Source organism: Lutra lutra, chromosome 8 (genome assembly GCF_902655055.1).
Source record: "Lutra lutra chromosome 8, mLutLut1.2, whole genome shotgun sequence".
Lineage (NCBI taxonomy): Eukaryota > Metazoa > Chordata > Mammalia > Carnivora > Mustelidae > Lutra > Lutra lutra.
The window spans coordinates 51242006-51266303 of NC_062285.1; the positions used below are offsets into that span (position 1 = coordinate 51242006).

At 46.4% G+C, this 24298-nt stretch overlaps 2 protein-coding genes across 5 annotated transcripts; one reads left to right on the forward strand and one right to left on the reverse strand.

The window, feature by feature from the left end:
- The first annotated feature begins 247 nt into the window (after window positions 1-247).
- On the forward strand, window positions 248-16197 carry GLS2 (glutaminase 2). 4 transcript variants are annotated; one of them, XM_047742013.1, is made up of 19 exons: window positions 476-616; window positions 978-1007; window positions 7222-7321; window positions 7763-7884; window positions 8502-8631; window positions 9164-9243; window positions 9329-9492; window positions 9706-9764; window positions 11313-11345; window positions 11627-11685; window positions 12192-12258; window positions 12411-12461; window positions 12685-12861; window positions 13534-13665; window positions 13779-13871; window positions 14039-14100; window positions 14596-14672; window positions 15312-15375; window positions 15531-16197. In XM_047742013.1, the coding sequence occupies exons 2-19, from the start codon at window positions 1000-1002 to the stop codon at window positions 15685-15687; spliced, it is 1635 nt and encodes a 544-aa protein (XP_047597969.1). In that variant the 5' UTR covers window positions 476-616; window positions 978-999; the 3' UTR covers window positions 15688-16197. The 4 variants fall into 4 exon arrangements, with proteins under 4 accessions (XP_047597966.1, XP_047597969.1, XP_047597967.1 ...); XM_047742010.1 differs by lacking the exon at window positions 978-1007 and having other exon boundaries at window positions 248-616; XM_047742011.1 differs by lacking the exons at window positions 476-616; window positions 978-1007 and adding an exon at window positions 623-866.
- Window positions 16198-16364: 167 nt separating this feature from the next.
- SPRYD4 (SPRY domain containing 4) lies at window positions 16365-18235 on the reverse strand. The gene is made up of 2 exons (XM_047742023.1): window positions 18080-18235; window positions 16365-17758 (listed from the first exon to the last, which is right to left on the reverse strand). The coding sequence occupies exons 1-2, from the start codon at window positions 18162-18164 to the stop codon at window positions 17220-17222; spliced, it is 624 nt and encodes a 207-aa protein (XP_047597979.1). The 5' UTR covers window positions 18165-18235; the 3' UTR covers window positions 16365-17219.
- Between the last annotated feature and the right edge of the window lie 6063 nt (window positions 18236-24298).

Consider the following 24298-nt stretch of genomic DNA (forward strand, 5'->3'; position numbering starts at 1 on the left):
GGCCCACCGCCTTGCTCTCATTGGGTAGCCTCCTCTTTTCTCCGCCCCCAAGGTCTTTGCTTCCCCGATGATTGGACGTGGACGTTGTCCATCCCACCTTCGGGCACCGCCCTTTTTTAACCACCCACTAAACGTCCCCCCACCCCATTTTTTCTCCTATCCACTCCTCGCCCATCCCCTGTCTAGGGGGGCGTGAGTGCATTTTGCAGTGGTCCGATACACTTAGGGGCCGGCCCCTCCCCCTGCTCCGGGACCCCACCCACTGGGCCCCTCCTCTCCCCTCCCCTCCCCTCCCCTCCCCTCCACATCCTAGGCTCCGCACTCCAACACCCAGCTCCCCCCACCTTGCGGCGTTCACGATTCCTCCGCCCCTCCCTCCAACCAGCGCTCAGACTCCGCGGGCGCTCGGGCCGAGCAGGAGACGCGCTGGGGGGATGCGCTCTATGAGGGCTCTGCAGAATGCGCTGAGCGGGACCGGCAGTCACTGCTGGCTGGGAGGCTGGGGTCACCTGAGCCGGAGCCCTCTCCTTGGCGGGGGCGTCCGGCACCACCTCAGTGAGGCCGCGGCGCTGGGCAGGGAGACGCCGCACAGCCACCAGCCGCAGCGCCAGGATCAGTAAGGCTTGCGGGACAGGGGCAGGGGACAGGCTCGCTCGCTCGCTACTCCCACTGTCGTTGTCGCCAGCTCCCGAGTCCCTTTACCCCGAGAGCGCATCTCATCTCCCCTCTCTTCTCCTCGCTCACTAGCCTGCGATGCCTTTTCCTTTAGATTTGGGGCTTTGGGTCCGCCGCGCTCGGGCGGTAACATGCCGTCCGCCCGGGAGGGCGTTTGGGCAGGTCGGTCCTCGGGATGGTGCCTGTCCAAGGTGCGTACTTAACTGGGAACGCAGATGGGCGCGGAGTGTTGCTTGGTGCACGTGTCTGAGTGCAGGGCCGTGTGCGCACCGCGCATCCTCACCCTCCCTCTCTTCTCCTAGGTCCACGGATGTATTTTAGGGGATGAGTGGGTATGGAACAACCTCCCGTCTCGTGTCTTGGTGTACTTGGGTCTGTCCAGCTGTATGGTGTGTTTGTGTTCGGCATGTCCTCGGCGTGTAATGTGTGATGCGCGTGTATTATTAGTGCGCAGGTATGTGCGTGTGTCGTTTGCTTATGTGTTGGATGTGTGCGTTGTCAGGGCCCTCAAATCTGTAGAATAAGGGTAGTTTCCAATTGGCTGTTGAATGAGGAAAGTCGTAATAGGGAAAAAATCGCAAGATGCAGATTTCTCAAATCAGACCCAGTCAGAGCCGCGTTGTTTGTGCTGCTCAGGCTCCCCGATTTAAAAGGTTCTCTTACAAAGAAATCATAATAATAACAGGTTTGCTTCCCTTGGGCTATTATTCTGCCCCAGAGGCTGTACCTCTCTCCTCCACCACCCAGGAACACTTGGTGGCTGAGCCTCTTTTCTCCGAAATGCAGACAGAGCTGAGCAGGAAATTTTGTCCTTTCCAGAAGCCAACGTAGACACTGCCCAAGTAGCTCTTGCTCTGTTATAGCAGGAACAAAAAATGGACCATCTCCCTGTCATTGACATGTACTGATGACATTCAGAAAGACATGCACATCATAATTAAAGTAGCCAGACAGACACAGCACTGACTGTCTCACCACCACTGGAGCCTCTGTCCTGACAGGTAACAGACCAGTAAGGTATGATTTACTTATTAATTTTTAGGCTATACGTGCCTCTTCTCAAGGAAACGTGGAACATTGAACTTTCAAAAATTAGCCCTCTCTCTTCCATTCCACTCTCTATTCCAACTTTTCCCAAGTAATCACCATGGGAGAAATGGTGGGATAGCGCAATGCCTTAACCTCCCTCACCTTTAAACCTTCTGTGGGATGGGAGCGAGGGGTATCCCTGATTCCTTCCACACACTCTTCCTTGTCCAGTGGAATCAGGTGATAGACATGTTCTGGGGAACCTTGATCCTCCTGCCTCTGACTGTCTGTGCTCCCAGGGAATTTGTGGTAAGGGCCTTGATCTGGTGTTCTCTTGGGCAGAAGGAGTTGAAAGGACTGGGAGGGCATGGGCTCTGGGAGTGTGCTACCATGATGGGGAGGGGTTCTTATGTTTGAGGGGGGGGAAGGAAAGGAGAAAAGAGAAAATGCCCTGTTATTCGGGTTCTTGTTTGTTTTTTAATATTTAGCTTTCTTATTTCTTGTTATAAAAGAAAAACAAGATAGAGTATCAAGAAGAAAATAAAGGATCCCAGTAATAGAGGTAACCCAATATATATCCATATATACCTTATATATGTATATATAAAATTTAACAAAAATAGGATCATAGTATTCATATTTTTGGTAATCTATCTTTTTCATTTACAAACAGCTTATTTTTTAAAAGATTTTATTTATTTATGATGGAGAGAGAGAGAGGGAACACAAGCACAGGGGAGCTGGAGAGGGAGAAGTGGGCTCCTCGCTGAGCAGGGAGCCTGATGTGGGGCTCGATCCCATGATATAAGCCGAGGGCAGATGCTTAATGACTGAGCCACCCAGCCGCCCCTACAAGCAATTTTTAATATTGAATATGTATGTGCGATATCATCATTTTAATGGTGGCTATTTAACCATTTTGAGATTATATTGTATGAGGCATCATAATTTATTTAATCAATTTTCAGTCTGGTTACTGCAAATTCTTGTGCACCTACTCAGTTATTTCTTAGAGTAAATTCCTAGGAGATTTTGCTTCCCAGAGACAACTGTCATCAGTATCTTGTATAACCTTTTAGAGCTATTTTATGCATGTATCAGCAAATACATGTTGATATTATTTTCTGTTCATCATGCTGTACACATTGTCCTGCACCTTGTTCCCCCCCAACATTATATTGTAGATCAATTCATATTTGAGCCACAGGGTATGCAGTTTACTTAAGGCTTGTGATACCTTAGTGGTATGGCATAATTTCCCATTTTCCTTCAGCTTCCAGGCACAGAGAGGCCTGCCCTAAAGTGTTCTACATAATAGCCTTGAGTTATTCCTCAGATAGCTTTTTCATCCTTCTTCTATCACTGCATGGATCCTGTCCTCCCTAAAGTCACTGGTCTCATGTGACAACTGGATTTCCTCAGAAAAAGAAATTCCCCTCTCCTGGTATTCTCCTGGCCCTAAATATGTACATGCATCATCTATGCCAAGTTTCTTGAGAGACTTGTTATTTTTTAATGCATTGTTTTATTTTTTTTAAAGATTTTATTTATTTATTTGACAGAGAGAGATCACAAGTAAGCAGAGAGGCAGGCAGAGAGAGAGGAGGAAGCAGGCTCCCTGCTGAGCAGAAAGCCCGATGTGGGGCTCGAACCCAGGACCTGGGATCATGACCTGAGCCGAAGGCAGTGGCCTAACCCACTGAGCCACCCAGGCGCCCTTAATGCATTGTTTTAATAGATAGTATGCCCATATTCATATATACCATATTCAATAAATACTGTATACATATTCATATGGTTCAAAATTCAAAATATGCAAAAAGATATATAGTGGATAATATCCCTCCTACTCCTTTTGCCCAGCACCTGCTTCGTCACCCTAGAGGAAGGTAAATCAGACTTACAAGTTTCTTTCTTTCTTTCTTTTTTTAAATAGGTTTCTTATATATCCTTCTAGAAATATTTTGTACCTGAAGAGGGAAGTATATCTTTTTCCTTTTAACATAAATGGTACCATACTATGAACATGGTTCTACAGCTTGCTTATTTGAGTTAAAATGACATCTTATTTTTTTTAAAGATTTTATTTATTTGACAGAGAGAGACAGCGAGAGAGAGAACACAACCAGGAGGAGTGGGAGAGGGAGAAGCAGGCTCCCTGCTGAGCAGCAATATGACATCTTAGATATCATTCCATATCAGTACTTAAGGAACTCTCTCATTTCATTTTTTCATACTGCATAATATTTCATTACATGAATATACCATAATTTACCTAGCCAGTTCCCTGTTGATGCACATTTAGGTCGTTTCCAGTCTTAACTATTACTAACAATACAATAAATGTGAATATGTTACTTTGCAGGTGTGTAAGTACACTTATAGGATAAATACCTGGAAGTCAAATTGTTGGTCAAAGAGTTTTAAAGGGTCTTAATTTCTTTTTTTTTTTTTAAAGATTTTATTTATTTATTTGACAGAGAGAGAGATCACAAGTAGACAAAGAGGCAGGCAGAGAGAGAGAGAGGGAAGCAGGCTCCCTGCTGAGCAGAGAGCCCAACGCGGGACTCGATCCCAGGACCCTGAGATCACGACCTGAGCTGAAGGCAGCGGCTTAACCCACTGAGCCACCCAGGCGCCCTAAAGGGTCTTAATTTCAAATACCTGTCATGTTTGGAATGATCTGAAAAAATATTTCCTCTAAATCTGTTGGCATATTAATAGCGGAATTCATGAAAACCAAGAAGTCTTCAGTACCTGGAATTTTAAGCACTATAAGCCAGCAAAAGAGAGATTTGGGGAAACAGGAAGCTTCCTAGAAATGTAACTTGGTAATTCTCTATTGAAGACCCACTATGTGTTAGGGACTTTGCTCAATGTTAGGAAGACAAAAATTTATAGAGGGATGTATGTCTATATAGATCTATATAGATATATATTTAGATCTATATAGATTTATACTTATATCTATATATATATATATCTACATATAGATATATATATAGAGAGAGAGAGAGAGAGAGAAAGAAAGATGTATGAAGAGGGAGGGGAGGGAGAATGGGCAAAATGGGTGGGGGTGTGGGAAATAAAGCCTTAAAAAAATTGGGAGAATTGGAATTAGAAATCTTTATATCTTAAGAAAAAGAAATTTTTACATCTTGGGGCACCTGGCTGGCTCAGTCAGTGGAGCATGCAACTCTTGATCTCCATATCACGAGTTTGAGCCCCACATTGAGTGCAGAGGGTAGTTAAAAATAAAACCTTAAAAAAGAAATTTTTACATCTTTTCTGAATTTAATCTATAATCCAAAATATCATATCTGTTTAGATTTTGCAATGCACTTCTAATTTAGAAAAATAATGTAGACTCTTAAAATCACTAATTTAGAAAAATAATGAATGTAGACTCTTAAAAAAAAAAAATCACAAAGACCTAACAGTGGAGCAAGGGAGATCCTTCTGTCAATAAGATGGTGGGTTGTGTCATACCAGCAGCATAAACAATATTGGGAGGTTTGAGGAAGCCTTTACAGAGTTAGTATATTTGGTCTAGACCTTGAAGGATGAGCAGGACTGTCCCAAGTGAAGGAGAAAAAGGTCACTTCATACAGAAGTTGCAGCATAAGCAAAGGCCAGGAACGCTGACAATGCCTGGCCCATTTGGACACCTACCTATTATCTGGCATAACTGGAGTGTCAGGGCATGGTGGAGAATAGGAAAGGAAGGTTGGCAGGCCTGGTTTTTTTTGTTTTGTTTTGTTTTTTTTAAGAGTTATTTATTTGAGAGAGAGTGTGTGCGTGTGGGAGAGAGGCAGAGGGAGAGACTCTTCGGGAAAACTCCCCACCAAGCACGGAGCCCAACTCAGGGCTCATAACTCATGGGATCACGACTTGAGCCAAAACCAAGAGTCCAATGCTTACCCAAATGAGCCACCCAGGTGCCCCTGTTGGCAGGTTTTAAGGAGCCTTGAATGCCAAACCAAGAAATAAGAACTTATTTGTTAGACACTGGGGAACTATCAAAGGTTTTTGAATAGAGAAATGATATTTGAGGTTTTTTTTTAAGATTTTATTTATTTATATGACAGAGATCACAAGTAGGCAGAGAGGCAGGCAGAGAGAGAGGAAGGGAAGCAGGCTCCCTGCTGAGCAGAGAGCCTGATGAGGGGCTCAATTCCAGGACCCTGGGATCACAACCCAAGCCGAAGGCAGAGGCTTTAACCCACTGAGCCACCCAGGCACCCCGATATTTGAGTTTTAGAAAGAACTGGCACATGGTGGAAGAAGGGTTGGAAGACAAGAGAGTGTAATAACAGTTAGGGAACAGACAATATGGACTGCTAATAAAGAAACATGGTTTACTGAGCATTTACTTTGTGAAAGACTTTTTCGCAAAATGTTATGTTAATTAAGCCTACTTCACCCATGTGAAGTAGGCATTGTTACCCTTATTTTACAGATGAGGAAGGAGGTTCAGCAAGATTAAATAATCTGATTTACTAACCCTATTAAGGTCACACAGCTTCTAAGGGGCAAATTCGGTTCTTTCTACTATACCATGCTGGCATAGGAGAAGAAAAGAGGGTGGATTTGAGAGACATTATGGTGGTTACCATAATGTGGGGTTACCGACCGAACATGGATGTAAGGTATGGGAATTCTCCAAATGATTTCAAGTTTCCAGCTTGGCGCCAGGGTGTGTGATACCACTATTAACCCAAATGGGGAGCACAGGAAGAGGAGCAGAGGGAGGGAGGTGAGATAACATCAAGTTCGGACATTTTGAGTTGGCAGTGCCTATGGGACATCTAGAAATGGAAGTGTCTAAAGTTTTTGGTTTTTTTTGTTTTTTTTTTTTTAAGATTTTTTATTTATTTATTTGACAGAGAGAGATCACAAGTAGATGGAGAGGCAGGCAGAGAGAGAGAGGGAAGCAGGCTTCCTGCTGAGCAGAGAGCCCGATGTGGGACTCGATCCCAGGACCCTGAGATCATGACCCGAGCCGAAGGCAGCGGCCCAACCCACTGAGCCACCCAGGCGCCCCTAGAAATGGAAGTGTCTAGAAGGCAGCTAGAAATAAAGGTCTGAAAATTAGAAACAAAAGAAAGCTAGAGAGTAAGATTTAAGACCTTCCAGGAAAGATGTAAAAGCTGGAAGTATAGGGAGAGATCAAATGATTCAGGCAGGAGGGTTGAGTGAGGTAGAGTGAGGACACTTACCTATTTGTTTGTTTGTTTATGTATTTATTTTAAAGATTTTATTTCAGACAGAGCAAGTGAGAGAGTGAGCACAAGGGGGAGGGGCAGAGGGAGAAGCAGGCTCCCCACTGAGCAGGGACCCCCCAATCCCAGGACCCTAGGATCGTTACCTGAGCTGAAGGAAGGCAGACACTTAACCAACTGAACCACTTTGGTGTCCCAGGGACACCTATCTATTTATAAGGCCATGTTCTAGGAGGAGAAGCAGGGAGCAGTTCTCATGTTCCTATCCTCCTTTCCTATCTCTGCCCCCAAACAGTGACTCATCAGAGAGTGGCATGCTATCCCGCCTGGGTGATCTGCTCTTCTACACTATTGCTGAAGGACAGGAACGAATCCCCATCCACAAGTTCACTACCGTAAGTTCCTCTCTTATCTTCTCAGAATGCTGAGCCCTCAGGATCTCTGCAAAGCAGGAAAAGGAGGACAGGACAGGTGTAGGGTAGCTAACACGTTGCCTCATGAGGGTGAAAAGTAGGAGATGGCAGTAGATATCAAGGCTCATAAGGCAATCCCATCTATGCTCCAGGCTGGAAAGATTAAACCCTCTGACTCAATCCATATTCTTGGTTTGAGACTTTGACCCAAGGGGTTCAGAAACCAGCTGCCTTGATGAAAAAGGGCAGGAAACTCTTATCAGCCTTCAACCCTGCACCATTCCTCCTTTCTTAGTCTGCAAACCCATTTGGTCCACGTGTCATAGTAGTTGGGGTTGAGCTAATTGTTATCCATTGGGAAAGAAGGTTAGAATTGCATTACTGTCCTTTTAGTTGACTTTACCAGGCTTCTTTCCCTTAAAGGCACTGAAGGCCACCGGACTGCAGACATCAGATCCCCGGCTCCGGGACTGCATGAGCCAGATGCGTCGCATGGTTCGAGAGTCCAGCAGTGGTGGCCTCTTGGACCGAGATCTCTTCCAAAAGTGAGGGCCCCACAGTTAAGGGCACCATTCTCAGAACTGTTCTGTGGACATAGACTATGACAGCAGGGAGGACTCCTGGGGACTGGATCAAGTCCAACTCCTCAATGTATTATTTATTATACAAGTAACATATGAATGTTCACGTACTCATTATAAAAGTGCAAACAACATAGAAATACATGTTCTCCCTTCCCTGTCTCCCCAACCCCAGTCCCTTTTCCCGGAAGGAAACATTGTTGACAGATTAGTGGGTATCTTCTAGATAATGTCCTATGCATTTATGTACATATGGGAATATATGTAAATACACTTATATGATTTAGGAATTTTAACATATTAAGGTGACCCACTGTACATATCATTTGGGTACTTATTTTTTTCTCATACCCTAAGACACTGTGTCTTGGGCTATCCTTCCACATCATTGCCACCCCTCATTTTAGGGGCAAAAGAAACTTGAGACCCAGAAAGATAAAGTAACATGCCAAAGGTCATACAGCTGTTGGTCCCAAACCTAATGACCACTCACACTTTCCTTATTCCTGACTTCCATGGCTCCGGAGTGAGTCACAGCTGCATCTCTCCAGCCCCCTAACCCCATCGTGTCTGGGATCCAGGTGTGTGAGCAGCAACATTGTGCTCCTGACCCAGGCATTCCGAAGGAAGTTTGTCATTCCTGATTTTGAGGAGTTCACGAGCCATGTGGATCGCATCTTTGAAGATGCCAAAGAGCTCACTGGAGGCAAAGTGAGGGCCAGGGGACTAAGGGCGGGACAAGGGCTCTGGGCCAGATATACCTTGCTTCTTGGAAATTTCCGGGGGTTGGGAATCCATGATTGAGAGATGAGAAGCAGAATCTCTAAAAATGGGGACAAGGGTTTTATGTATTTCTATACATGTAATTTCTAGAGCAGAGGAGGGAAGCCAAAGTTCTAAAGGGGACAATTGGCATGAAGGATTCAATAGACCTTTGAAGGAGACCTGTAGGGTAATTAAGCCCAAGACCCAAAAAGGGAAGCTGACCCCAGAATTCTCCACTTTTTACCTTCTGTAGGCTTTACTGCCATCTCTATCGGGATAAGGCTACAGAAAGATAAGGCCTTCTTGGACTTAAGACTTGGGTGTCCCTGGGAACAACAGGCAGGAGGGAACCCTGTTGCCCTGCAGAAGACAGAATTCTCACTTTTATCTAAAAGAGTTTCCTGACCCGGAACCTCAGCTCTGTTCCCCTCTCTATATCCATATCCCCGTTCTGTTTTCTCTCCCCACTCACGCCCAGGTGGCAGCCTATATCCCCCAGCTGGCCAAGTCCAACCCGGACCTGTGGGGCGTCTCCCTGTGCACTGTGGATGGTCAGCGGTGAGATGCTCGGTGAGAGGACGGGGAGGCAGGGCACAGGTGCAGAACATAGGCTGACTCTTTTTGCGGCACCTGTCTGCTGCAGGCACTCCGTGGGCCACACAAAGATTCCCTTCTGCCTGCAGTCCTGTGTGAAGCCCCTCACCTATGCCATCTCCATCAGCACCCTTGGCACTGACTACGTGCACAAGTTTGTGGGCAAGGAGCCCAGTGGCCTACGCTACAACAAGCTCTCTCTCAATGAGGAAGGTGAGTGCCACCAGAGCTCAGATCAGACTCAGGTGTCCCCCTTCTTATTCCCACCTACCCCTGCAGCCCTGTTTGTTTCCCTGACCTTCCTGATCAGTTCTGTCATTTTATCCTCCCCAGCAAAGAAAGATTTGTCTAGCCTGCAGAGTGGGCAGGCTGTAAAGGAGGCTTTGCACAGTGGCTAATAAGACTGGGTGGTTTGTATTTCCCCAGGAATCCCCCATAACCCCATGGTCAATGCTGGTGCCATTGTCGTGAGCTCCCTGATCAAGGTCAGTGCCATCCTAGCCTTCTGGAAGGTACTATTCTCTAAATCCCCTTGTTTCTATATTCCTCATATCTGCCCAGCTCTTCAGGGGGATTATTGGGTCTTTGGTTCCTTTGAGGGTCTCCAGGAGGCAGTGAGGGCACAGCAACGACCACATATATTAAAGATGTTAGTAAAAGGAACTATACCTCTGCCCCCACCCATGAGTCTGGAGCCCAGAGCTTCCTGGCCCTTAGAGAAGTGAGCAGGTCTTGACCCCTACCTAGGACCAAGGGCCACATGCCAGATACAGGGGGAGGACAGCACTACTGGGCACTGATTGGCCACTTCTGGGTGAGGGACACAGAAAGAAGGGTGAATGGCCAGGCCAGGGCAGCTATTCACGTCACTTGAAACTGTGAGTTGGCCTTGAGCAAGGGCATCAGGCTGGCCTGTCAGCTGTAGGTCTCCCAGGGCTTGAGCAAGAACCTGAGAACAGCGTGGGCAGCAACATTCCAGAGCCAATCACAGCCCCTCCTGAGGAAGGTGGTGTTAGGAACCCTCCCCCCAGGGACTCAGGTGTCAGTGTCCCTATGGTGTTGACACTATAGTTGACATGTGTAGGAAGCAACGGGGTGTGGTGGGGGGTGGGGTGGGAGACCAGGCTCACGCTCTCCCTTGCCCTGGGTTACCTCTGCCTGCAGCCCTGTAACCTGCACCTGCCTCATCCTATTCCCATTGAAGTAGGCCTTATTGGACCTGACTCTCAGCTAAGATCTTCAGCTTTATTTTGGTTATCAATATAATCTATATAACAATATTCTGTGCAACACACCTCTCATCCCATTCCTGTTAATCCCGTTGGAGATAGCTATGGGAGTCAGGGATATGATAGAGTATGGCGCCAGCCTGGGCTGTAAGAGATGGGGATGGGGATCAGAATTGGAGTGGGACTTGGGGACAGGACCAGACTCAGGACAATGGAAGTGAGAGGCAGGGATGAGGCCTGGGATTGAGAATGGAATTGGAAGTGAGACTCAGATGGGTAAGACTCCTGGATGGGCTGAAGTTATCTGTACTCATTACTTGATAATAAAATCTAAATGGTTGGTTTTTAAGATCACTAGATATCCAGCCGTACCCCCCCCAAATATATATATATATATATATATATATATATATATATATATATATATATATATATGTCATTAAAAAAAAAATCATTGTAAAATGTAAAATATTCCCAGTGGCAAAATCAGTGTAAGACATTAAACTCCATTGGGGCATCTGGGTGGCTCAATGGGTTAAGGCCTCTGCCTTCGGCTCAGGTCATGATCCCAGGGTCCTGGGATCAAGCCCCGCATCGGGCTCTCTGCTCAGCGGGGAGCCTGCTTCCCCCTCTCTCTCTGCCTGTTGCTCTGCCTATTTGTGATCTCTGTCAAATAAATAAACAAAATCATTAAAAAAAAAAAGACATTAAACTCCACTAAGTCCTCCTGACACTCCCCTGTCATCATTCTAGGCTTGGAATGCTGATTGATCTCTCTCTCTCTCTCTCTCTCTCTCTCTGCAGATGGACTGTAACAAAGCAGAGAAGTTTGATTTTGTAAGTTCCCTTGCTACTCAGCTCCTGGCTGCTTTTCTCCATAGCATGTTGTCCCCTCCACCTGCCCCAGTGCTCAGCTCTAACTCCACTCTGATAGTGCACCAGCCCATAGTAGAAGCCTTATCTCCAGAGGCGTGGGAATCTATGGCCTCAGAGGGGAAAGCCTCCTGAGTCTCTGCTGGATAATGACTTAGAAATTCAGAAGGCTTCATCAGGCTAGTATGTGTTCAGTAGGGGTCCTCACCCATGTGATGCCTTTCATGCCCCCTTTCCTCTTTCAGGTGTTACAGTATCTGAACAAAATGGCTGGAAACGAATACATGGGTTTCAGCAATGCCACGTAAGGCCCTTTTGCGGGATTGGCTGAATACATTGTGGGATATGTGCACTTGCCATAGAGAAGGGGGATGAAAGAATCTTAAGAGGAGGAAATCCAGGGGAATTTTGGCTACCCAGCTTCCCCTGAGCCAATTCATTGATATTTATTTACTTTGTAAAAGAATTTATTCCATTTCTATTTAGTATTTAGAGAGGCAGTGTGAGGGTTTATTCCTAAGCCCTTCTTGCCAAGCCTCTCCAAGCCAGAAACCTCATCAGTTTCTCCAAACTAGATGACTAGACAATTTGGGGGTTGGGAGTTTCTTTTTCACACTTAACAGTAAAGCTATGTCTATTGCTTGCTCAGGGTCAGTAGTTTTCTCCAGGATTACCGTGAGGATTTATTTGGGGGCTGATTTAGTTTGACACGTGTGATCTAGTTCTGTCTCTCTCAGGGAAGGTATTTTTTCCCCTTCTCCTAAAAGCCACCCCTCAACCATCAAGTACTAAATTGGGTGTTTGCTTCAGATTCCAGTCAGAGAAGGAAACAGGCGATCGGAATTATGCCATCGGCTATTATCTAAAGGAAAAGAAGGTAACTGGGAGAGGCTGGTAGAGAAAGTCCCTGAGAATTCTGCAGCTGGTGGAAGGGCACATGGGGTTGGGGACTTCGGTTGAGATCCTGGCAGTGTGACAGGGTTTGCTGATGGCCTGAAAGGAAATGTTCTCCCTTCTTCTTCCTTACAGTGCTTTCCTAAGGGGGTGGACATGATGGCAGCCCTCGACCTCTATTTCCAGGTGAGCACACACTGTTGTTCAGCGCAGGGCCAAAGGAATAGGACAGTCCACCATCCTTGCTCTGACCCACATGAGGGATGCGTCCTCTCCAGTGGTTCTGGTGTCCTTCAGAAACACCAGGGGAACTTTCTGAAAGATCAGGAGGCCAAGAACATGGCTCTGTGCCCAAGAACATGGTGTTCATGGTCCACATTGCACCCACCCTTCTGCCTTGTCTCTACAGCTGTGCTCAGTGGAAGTGACCTGTGAGTCAGGCAGTGTCATGGCAGCCACCCTGGCCAATGGCGGGATCTGCCCCATCACAGGAGAGAGCGTCCTGAGTGCTGAAGCAGTGCGCAACACCCTCAGCCTCATGCACTCCTGCGGCATGTATGACTTCTCAGGCCAGTTTGCCTTCCATGTGAGTGCTTCCGGCCCTGCCATTGTTTGCTACCGGTCCGGAGCTAAGAAGTGAGGCCACGGAGTCTCCGAAGGTGGAGGCTGGAAACCTGTTCCTGCCTCTCCTTCGTAACTCCTAGTCTGGCAGTTGGGCTGAGAGTCCTTAGGCGAGTCTGTCAAACACATCAAGTCCCTCAAACACATTAATACATGATGTTGCGGCTTCTGAACCCCACTTCTGCCACCCTCCATGTACCTGGCACTACTCTAGGTCTCGGTGTAAAGGTCCCTTCCTCAGAGAGGCTTTGCTGACCATCCTGTCTCCAGTAGGCCCCCCTCCCACTGCATTCTCCATTGCAGCACTCTGCTTCTTTCCTCCTGTGTTATCTCATAAGCTGTGATTCTTTTTGTCTCTTGATCGTCCATCTCCTACCACCAGCATGAAGTCAAGAGACCATCCTAGTTCTAGGGCAGCATCAGGCACAGCATAGACACTCAAGTATTTCCTTACTGAAGCCATGAGTTTAAAGGAGACGAGTAAGACAGGAGAGGAGTAAGGAAAGAAGCTAATTAACAAGCCAAGAGGTTGAGGTGGAGATGACCTTGCCTGTGCAGTCATTTGGAATAGACGAACTTATTAATCCAGACTTGAGGGGACCACTAGCTTATCCTCAGTCTCAATTTTATCCCCAAGGTGGGCCTGCCGGCCAAGTCAGCTGTATCAGGAGCCATCCTTCTAGTGGTGCCCAATGTCATGGGAATGATGTGTCTGTCACCTCCATTGGACAAGCTAGGGAACAGCCATAGGGGCATCAGCTTCTGCCAGGTGAGTTATTTTGCCTGAAGATCTTAATGATTTTGAATGAGTAAATGAAACAATTTTGAGCTCCTAGTGAGTGCAGGGAGTAAATAATCGATCTCTTTGGCTTACAATTCTAGAAGCTGGTGTCTCTGTTCAATTTCCACAACTATGACAACCTGAGGCACTGTGCTCGAAAGTTAGACCCACGGCGTGAAGGGGGAGAAGTTCGGGTAAGGAAAACCCCAGGTGGCTTGTAAGACTATTTCAGAATAGAACATTCCATTAATGGTTTAGCAATACCCTTGGCTAAGCATCTTTGGAGAAGGGTCACAGGACAGAGCTGAGCATGGGTGAGCCCAAAGTCACAGTTAATCTCAGGTGGGTATTTGTTTTCCAGAACAAGACTGTGGTGAACCTGTTATTTGCTGCCTATAGTGGAGATGTCTCAGCCCTTCGAAGGTACCAAATAAACACAGTAAAATACTCCTGATCAGAGATCTCATTAAGAGTCAACACAGTAAAATAGTTAAAGGCTTCAGCTTTAGAGCCAGATAGAATGGATACAGACCGCATTTAAATGAGATTGTTTTAAATACAGTGACTGCCATGTGATATGAATTTAAATAATGGCAGCCATGTTATGATTAATCTGGGTGCTAAGAGCAGAGTCCTAGGAGGGAAGTAAGCACCCTCAAGTAGATCACCAACATCAACAAACATGTGCTGGGCACCTACCACAGGTAGGCAGTGATGTTTCTGGAAGCATCACACCCCTGTCTGATTTGGGAGTAACAGTCTCATCTGGGTATGGAACATGATTACGCAGGGTCTACAGATCTTAGCGAGCCTGTTTTATTTTTTCTGGAATCTATCTAGTCGGAACCCCACTTCAGAAAAGACACTAGTGATTGTAGACTAATCTGGGTAACTCCAGCTGCTTTCCACAACCCTCAGGTTTGCCTTGTCAGCCATGGACATGGAACAGAAAGACTATGACTCCCGCACAGCCCTGCATGTTGCTGCAGCTGAAGGTATCTGAAGGTTAAATAAAAGGGGAACCAGAGCTTAAGATCCTTTTTTTTTTTCCTTTTTAAAAAATATTTTATAGCCCCCCCCTTTTTTTTTTAAAGATTTTATTCATTTATTTGACAGAGAGATCACAAGCAGGCAGAGAGGCAGGCAGAGAGAGAGGAGGAAGCAGGCTCCCCGCTGAGCAGAGAGCCCGATGCGGGGCTCGATCCCAGGACCCCGAGACCATGACCCGAGCCGAAGGCAGCGGCCTAACCCACTGAGCCACCCAGGCGCCCCATCCCCCCCCTTTTTTTTTAACGTAAACTCTACTCCCAGTGTGGGGCTCAAACTCACAATCCTGAGATTAAGAGTCATATGCTCTACTGACTGAGCCTGCCAAGCACCCCAAGACCATTTCTTTTCTACGAAGAGTACTCCCTATTGTATATGCCCATAAGGTTACAGGCGCAGCAACTAGTTTTGTCGAGATGCCCTGCAGTCTTCAGGCCAACTATTATTGGCTGCCACAGGGAGCAAAATGGGAAGAGGCCTTTCCCCCACCCCTCTTGGTTCAGACTTCAGCTGCCAAAGTCTATATGGCTAACACCAAAAGGTTGAGGATCTATACCATCTCATTTTCCTTCTGCTCATATTCCTAGGACACATTGAAGTTGTTAAGTTCCTGATTGAAGCTTGCAAAGTGAATCCCTTTGTCAAAGACAGGTAAGAGTATGCTAAAATTGGAGGTGGCCGGGGGCGGGGGGTTGGAGTCTGGGCATAGCTTCTCTCCCTCTGCCCTCCAGCCACCACAGTCACGTAGTATGACCAGAGCACTGTCGCTGTCTTCTTTCCCTGATCCCGATCTCGGTTCCTTTTAGGTGGGGCAACATTCCCCTGGATGATGCTGTGCAGTTCAACCACCTGGAGGTGGTGAAGCTGCTTCAGGATTACCAGGACTCCTACACACCATTGGAGACTCAGGCTGAGGCAGCGGCGGAGGCCCTGTCCAAAGAGAACTTAGAGAGCATGGTGTGAGCCTGGGACATGCACATGGTCCCTGCTCGAGGAAAAGCATGAGCTGGCTACACACTCAATCCATAACCACCAAACATGCTATGGACAGCCACACTGCTTCAGTGGGGACCAAGACTTAGGCCACTGCTTTCTGTGAGAGTGAAAATACCCAATTCCCTTGACAGACAGAGTCTAGAGAAGTGCCTTGGTGGACACATGCAGTACAGCAATCCATGGAGACGATGAGCTTCTCTGAGGTACAGCCTAATGGTTTGGCCCACTCAGAATCATCCCAGGTCCCCTCTCCCTCCCCTAAAGAAACCATCATGAGAGAGACAGAGATACTCTGGAAAAGGGGCCCTAGCCACCATGCACAGGTATGTGTCCACAGAGGAAGTGGGACAGCCATGTACCAGGCTTTAACAGTCTGAACAGGTCTGCCCTCCTTGGCTCGAAAGTACTGCTGCTACTGCTAATTTTATAGACAGAGAAAGTATTTTGTGCTCAAATAAACTTTAATTACACAAATTATTATTGTTGTTAAACCCAGTTCTTACCCCTCTCCCTTAGGGGTATCCAGCCGCATCACCATCAGAAAGTAGAATATGAGGGAACTGCAAGGTCAGAGCCTGGGAATACCTATTTCACATATATACTCACCCCACCACGTTTTCCTCAACCCTAAATATTACTGTAGGTTAACTGTATTCTCCTGCCAGAGGTCAGGTTGGGTGGGGGGTTGGGGGAGGGAGAGGTGGCAATACATGAGGGTTTGGGACTAAGCAGGCCCCAAAATGGGTTGTGCAAGACCTCAGGCCTCCCTCCTCCCTCTGGAAGTTCCAATTGTGGCAAAAGTATCTTATCTCCTTTGGTCACCGTTGTAACTGGCCCAGTGATTCTAACAGATTGACCAAATGTCAGAGGTGTGCAGATTAAGGCAGACAGACTCTGGGTGGTGACAGCTGCAGCTGTGTGGAGCTGAGAGTCTGGCACTGAGGTACTGGGGAAGGAGGGCCCTGTTTCATTCAGACACAGTAAAGCACTTCCGGAGGGAGCCAGAGCCCAGACTCTATGTACTATAGAGAGAAAGGGCCAAGTCACTGACTGCACCACTCCTCCATCCAGAGGTAGAAAGGATTTACTCTGGAGAGATCCTGTAGTGCCCCAAAGCCAGGGGTGGGGGGATTATATGGGGCAAAGGGAAGCAGAGGTATCACAGTGATGAATAAATTCAAAGTTCAAAGCTAACACCCCAGGACTGAATGCAGTCTGAGAAAGCCCTGGGTACAAGGAGGCAGAAGAGCTGAAGGAAGCCAGTCAGGCAAAGTACACACATGATAGCTTGGGAAATCAGCAGTAATTTGGGGATGGGGAAGAGTGGCTATATGCCCAGCTTTCACAGGGCATGGGAGAGGAAGAAGACTAAGATATTGCACAGAGAACCCAACACTGTGTTTCCAAAATGAGACACTGTTTGGTGGCAAAATTAAAAGGTTTCAGACACTTTCAGAGAATGATTGAGAGCATGATTAGGGACTCCAGCAACGGACATACTAGAGGCCTTCAGGCACCTCAAACCCTGAGTGGGTCAGCAGCTCTCCATCCCAAAGGGCAAAGGCAGGTACCACTGGACCTCGGAAATCTGTCTGAAGAGTGTGGACCACAGCAACCCTGCTCACATCCACCAGGCTCAGCTTCTGGGCCTCATACTCCAGCAGCAGCCCCACCTTCTCTGGCTGCCTGATGCCTTCAACAGGGGCTTTTTTGTTGGCCAACATGGTGTGCCACTTGCGCTGGGCATAAGTGAACACCCAGGAACGATCGTCAACACCGATGCAACTATCCCGAGACATGTCCACATCTGCCACTCCTATCCGGAACTGGTGGGAGCGCCTCACTGTCACCTCCCAGTAGTGCCTGCCACTGGTGACCGCTGTGTCTGCCAGCACCACAGCCCACTCCCGGAAACGCTCCACATTCAGGGCCAACTTGGTGGGCTCCAATCCCACTATGCCATATTTAACACCTGTATCACCTCTGAAGAGCGCTAGACTGCTGTGGGCGGTTTTTTCGTCCAGTTTGAAGCTGAAGCCTGTGAACAGAGCAGAGAGACTGATGACAGGGGTTAGAACCCCACATTTAGAGATACACACACATTACGATCTGAAAGGCAGTCATGAGTTCACGAGTACATGGGAAAGAGTCAGAATGTCACGCGGGCAAAAGTGGGGCGCTTTAATATGGACCTTCGGACCCCTCGGGATTTAAAAAAAAAAAAAAAAAAAAAAGATTGTGCCCCATGTTTGGACTCTCAAGACCAACTCAGATGGGGAGGGGAAATGAACCAAAGGAGCTCCCAGGAATAACGGAAACCATTTTGGAGATAAAAGAGAGTAAAAGGAAATAATCTTACCTCTGCGGGCTTCGGCGGCGGCAACCCCCAATCGTTTGGCTCCCCAGCGGCATGAGCAAAACGAACGTGCAAAAGGCAGCGCCATCTTGCGCCAGGGACGAATAGGGCACACCCCCCGGCCTGGGACCTCGCCATCTGCCCGCCAGCTCCTTTCCGACGTGGTGCGCGAGTGGCCGCAGCGCAGTATGATGACGTAAGAGAGCCAGCGCCGGGTAGGGGAACGGCCATTTTAGTCAATTCCGCTCTAGGTCAGGACCTGGTAGGTACAGTTTGTTTAGTTTTTTTCTGAGGGGCGTGCTGCTCACGTTTTTACCAAGTAGGACCTTTAAAAAGATGGAGTAGCAAGAGATCAAAAGTATAGATTTTAGAATTAAGCAATAATCGGATTCGAACACAGCTCCACTGTGTGACTTTGGGCAAATCACTTAACTTCTCCGAACCTTAGTGTTTTCATTTGTAAAACAAAAATAATAACCCTTTAGACCTCGGTAAAAATTAAATGAGAGAATAACCTAGAATACAACCTGACAAAAAGCGATCCCTAGGTTAAGTGGCAGGTTGTTTTAATAAATAATAATATGTAAATACTGTAAATGTTGGTTTTGTATTTTCAGGGTTGTTTGAGAAGGACTCAATCTCTACTGTATATTTCGTTCCTCATTGGCAGATTTGTATATTCAACAACCTATTAGATATTTCTACCTGGATGTTCCTGACCCCCACTCCCCCTGCCCCCAGTCAGCTAGTCACCTCAATTTAACATGTCTAAAACTTACTTTGTTCTAAAACTTACTTTGTCTTCCTAAACAAGCTTCCTCCTCTACCTAGGTTCCCTGACTTCTGTGAAATGCAACCCATAACCAACCAGCTGCCCAGGCTAGAAACCAGGAAGTCCTTGACTTCTTTGTCTCCCTCATCTCACATATCTGATTGTCCTTGAACCCCAATCACATTATTTCTCCCCTGGATTACTGCATTGGCCTTCTAACTGGACTCCCCATTCTCCCCATTGCTGGGAAGAGGGAACGTTTAAATAGGCAGCTAGGTAGCTCATGTATTTGGTGTTTTGTTTTAAGATTTTATTTATTTATTTGAGAGAAATAAAGAGTAGAGAGAGCATGTTGGGGTAGTAGGCAGAGGCAGGGAAAAGCCGACTCCCTGCTGAGCAGGGAGCCCTATGTAGGGCTCAGTCCCAGAACCCTGCCTTTATGACCTGAGTGGAAGGCAGACCCTTAACCACTGAGCCACCCAGTTAGGTGCCCCTTGCCTGTTAAGGTTGTTGTGTTTTCGTTTGTTATTGTTTTTATTTGACAGAGAGTGCACAAGCAGGGGACAGGCAGTCAGAGGAAAAGAGAGAAGCAAGGAGCCTGATCCAGGACCAGATCCCAGAACTCAGGGATCATGACGCCTGCCGAAGGTAGATGCTTAACCTACTGAGCCACCCAGGCGCTCCACCTGTTAAGTTCTTGGGAATAGGGATTAAAATGGGTTCTTAAGAATCCTTAGGAGGGACGCCTGGGTGGCTCAGTTGGTTGGACGACTGCCTTTGGCTCAGGTCATGATCCCGGAGTGCTGGGATCGAGCCCTGCATCGGGCTCCCAGCTCCACGGGGAGTTTGCTTCTCTCTCTGACCTTCTCCTCGCTCATGCTCTCTCTCACTGTCTCTCTCTCTCTCAAATAAATAAATAAAATCTTAAAAAAAAAAAAAAGAATCCTTAGGAATGGGAATTAAATCCTTTGTTCTCTGTGCCCTAGGGCCTCAGTATTACCTTTAATACAGAGTAAGTGTACTGTTGTTTTTTAATTAATAAATGAATGAGGATGAAGGGAGAAAGTTTTTTTTTTTTTAAGATTTTTTATTTATTTATTTGACAGAGAGAGATCACAAGTAGATGGAGAGGCAGGCAGAGAGAGAGAGGGAAGCAGGCTTCTTGCTGAGCAGAGAGCCCGATGTGGGACTCGATCCCAGGACCCTGAGATCATGACCTGAGCCGAAGACAGTGGCTTAACCCACTGAGCCACCCAGGCACCCCGGGAGAAAGTTTTGTGCCCACCTTCTTGGAGTGCAGTGGCTGGCTCATTCTCCACCAGGGGTCAGCCTGGTCCAGCCTTTACATCCTGCCTAATGTGTGAGAAGAGATGTTTCCATTCCTCTTAATTCTAGGAGCAAAGGCATGGAGGACAGATTTCCTTCAGAAAAGTCCTGCTCTGTCAATACTTTGCATCTTGGTAGTAATGAGAGAAAAGTTCCTGGATTCTGTTTCCGTAGTTTTTCTCCTTAGGTTCCATCCTAGATGCGCGAGCTAAAGCAATCACTGCATATTCCTCACACTGTCACTTAGACACACCTCTATTACTTTATTACTTTATTCCCGTTCAGGAAATAGCTTCTTGCCTGTCATCTCTTGTGTTATTTCACTTTTGCACACTGACCATCCACCCGATAAACTCACCTTCATCATTCAGATGATTTACCTACCTCGTTGCTAATATACAATAATTAATTCCTTTTTTAAAAAGATTTTATTTATTTTTTTTGACAGAGTCACAGCAAGAGAGGGAACACAAACAGGGTGAGTAGGAGAGGGAGAAGTAAGCTTCCTGCTGAGCAGGCTGGAGCCCAATTCAGGGCTCGATCCCAGGACCCTGGGATCACAACCTGAGCCGAAGGCAGCCGCTTAACGACCGAGCCACCCAGGCGCCCCACAAGTAATTAATTCTTAACATTTCCATGCATAATCATTAAGAAGTGATAGAGTTTCACTTGACAGAAAAAAGGTGAAAAGAGATTTAAGGTAGGGGTGCCTGGGTGGCTCAGTCATTAAGTGTCTGCCTTCAGCTCGGGTCATAATCCTGGGGTCCTGGGATCAAGCTCCACATGGGTCTCCCTGCTTGGTGGGAGGCCTGCTTCTCCCTCTGCCTGCCTCTCCCCCTGCTTGTGTTCCCTCTCTTGCTGTGTGTCTCTCTCTGTCAAATAAATAAATAAAATCTTAAAAAAAAAAAAAGACATTCAAGGTATAGGGAACAGCTTCTGCTAAAGCACTGGGTAATGAAATAGAATGAAGTTTTGAGGAGTGACAAGAAGCACAAAATTGTCAGGGCCTCATGCTGGGGATATGGAGAACAGTTGAGAAAGTTAAAGCTGAATTATGAAGGGTCACATATTCACAGTAAGAATGTCTTTCAGGCGTTCAGGAACAGTTGAAGGGACACAGGGAGATGATAAATTACTTTTATTAAAGATTTTATTAGAGAGAGAGCATGCACGCACACGAGTAGGGGGAAGGGCAAAGGGAGAGGGAAAAACAGACTCCACAAGATCATGACCTGAGCTAAAGTCAGGTGCTTAACCAACTGAGCCACCCAGGTACCCCTACAGGCACTTTTATAAAGATAAAACTGGCAGCAACATGGAGAATGAATTGGAGGGAATGAGACCAGAAACAGAGTCAAATGGGGGCACCCATTAACTGCTCAGTTGGTTAAGCAACTGCTTCGCCTCAGGTCATGATCCTGGTAGTCCCGGAATTGAGTAGTGCATTGGGTTCCCACCTCCATGGGGAGTATGCTTCTCCCTCTGACCTTCTCCCCTCTCATGTTCTCTCTCACTCTCTCTCTCAAATAAATAAAATCTTAAAAAAAAAAAAAAAAGAGGGTGCCTGGGTGGCTCAGTGGGTTAAGCCACTGCCTTCGGCTCAAGTCATGATCTCAGGGTCCTGGGATCAAGTCCCACATCAGGCTCTCTGCTTGGCAGGGAGCCTGCTTCCCCTTCTCTCTTTCTGCCTGCTTGTGATCTCTCTCTCTGTCAAATAAATAAATAAAATATTAAAGAAAAAAAAAAAAGAAACGGTCAGTGGGGTCTAAAGCCACTAGAATTCTCAGGTGAGAGATGGTGTGGGTTAAGCCATGTAAGAGGTAGAATGGGTCGAGTTTTGGTGACTGGTTAGGTGGGAGTGAGAGGATAGGGGAAGGAGTCAAAGTTGATTCATAGGATTCAGATTTAATGGGAGAATACAAAAGGAAAATCATGTTTGAATGGGGGAAGATAGTTCTTTCTGTTTTTTCATGGGTTTTTTAAAAAGATTTTATTTATTGGGGCGACTGGGTGGCTCAGTCATTAAGCGTCTGCCTTCAGCTCAGGTCATGATCCCAGAGCATGGGGCTCTCTGCTCTCTGGGAAGCCTGCGTCTCCCTCTACCACTTCCCTGCTTTTATTCCATCTCTCTCTCTCTCTCTCTCTCTGTGTCAAATAAATAAACAAAATCTTTAAAGAAAAAAAAGATTTTATTTATTTATTCGTGACAGAACGAGTGGGGGTGGGGAGACCTAGAGGGAGAGGGAAAAGCAGACTTCCTGATGAGCAGGGAGCCCGATGTGGCACTCCATACCAGGACCCCGAGATCATGACCTGAGCTGAAAGCAGACATGCTTTCAGATCATGACCTGAGCCACCCAGACATCCCTCATTCTGTTTCAGGCAGGCTGTATTTGAGGTGTCTACAGGACATACAGGAATATTCTGTAAATATATGGATATAAATTTTGAGGGAGAGTGGAATAGGGGAAGTCATGTAAGGAGAAGCTGTCAACTAGAATAAGTAGGTTATAAACCGATGGTGCAATGCTAGTGAAAACCAGTACCTTAGATAACACATATACTGTTAAGTACTTAGAACAGGTTCTAACCATAGTGAGCATTGATTTGTCTGGCATGGAGTTATATATGACTCCCCAGGAAGAAAAGGGAAGAGGGGGGCAAGAACAGGATGTGTCAGTCTGTTTTCACTCTATTTCTTAGATTTGGCCATTTTTTGGTCCTCATCTGACCCACGTGCTAATTGGAGCTCTTCCTATAGACACAAGAGGGATGAGGCACTCAGAGGTTGGTGATTGTTCTGGACTTTGCCAGGAGTCAGCAGTCAGCAAAGCATAACCAGAGAAAAAGAGAGAAGGGGGGCCCTCAGGAGCTAGCCAAAGGGGCTGCTAGGCTGGCTTGTGCTATGCGGGGGGCCTTTGTCCTATGAAACTGTCCAAACAATGGAGCTGGGTTACATGCTGATGTGGCATTCTGAATATGGGTTAGGATAGAGATTCCACGTGGTGGATGCAGAGACACATGCTCACCCAGCCCCTCAGGACCACATCTCGATTCAATTCACCCTACATTGTAATTGCCATAGAGGATGTTCAAGACTTGATAACCATAAATTATGTGTATATCTGATTAATTCATGAATCACTTCATTTACATTTGAAGGCAGCTAACTTAACACGTGTTTATTGCCTGGGTATATCTCATTTGATCCTCATAAAATCCTATAAGATCACCAAGTTAGATATTTCTATTGAACTCAGATGTAGGTTATGCTCTAAGTCTTGATGATATGGGCTGGCTGTGGTTTGGCTTCAGAGAGGTAGTAAGCTGGTGGATAAAGTCAGAGGTGGCTGTGGTAATCACATGGGACCCACTGTGGAGAAATGAGACAAGACAAATAATCTGCCTGCAGATTCCCTGAGATTTATAGATGTACTTACTCCTTAATATTATAGATTATGCTTCCTATGGCACCTCCCAGAGACTGAGAAATGGAGCCTTCTTTATTGAAGGGGGTACTGTAAATTTAGGATCCCTAGCCCCAGGAGTATAAAGAGTTTGGAAGGCTGATTGTTAGTAATCAAGAGGTAACTCAGTCTAGTTAGTGTAGAGATAGATGAGACTCTAGGATGCTCACTTCTACAAGTGGTTAATACTTAAAATAAGTTTGTAACTACTCCAAGTTTGTTGTTTTACAAATCCTTTTCCTCCACATCCATAGTTCTTAGTAGGAAAAAAAAAATTCAAAAACATGTGTATGCCTACTCAATGGCAGAAGAAAGAAAGGGGGAGAATCCAGAATTTAAAATTTTGGCAACCCCTGGAAAGGACCCCAAATATAACGAAGTAGAGTGATAGCAAAAGAAAAAGAAAAGAAAAAAGAAAAAGAAAGTGACCAAGCCAGCCAAAAGAGACGACAAGGATGAGTTGGGATGTGTCCTGGGTAATCCTAGAAGTGTTCGACCCCAGGAATCCCCTGCAGTCCCAGGAAATTCCTCAGAGGAACTTTCCTTTGCAGATTCCAGTGACCCAGTTGCCAATTCAGCATTGGTACCTTCTCACTGGCTTGCTCTGTTTCTGGTGAGGAATGGAAATATCCTTACCTTGCCTTCCCTGGAATTCTC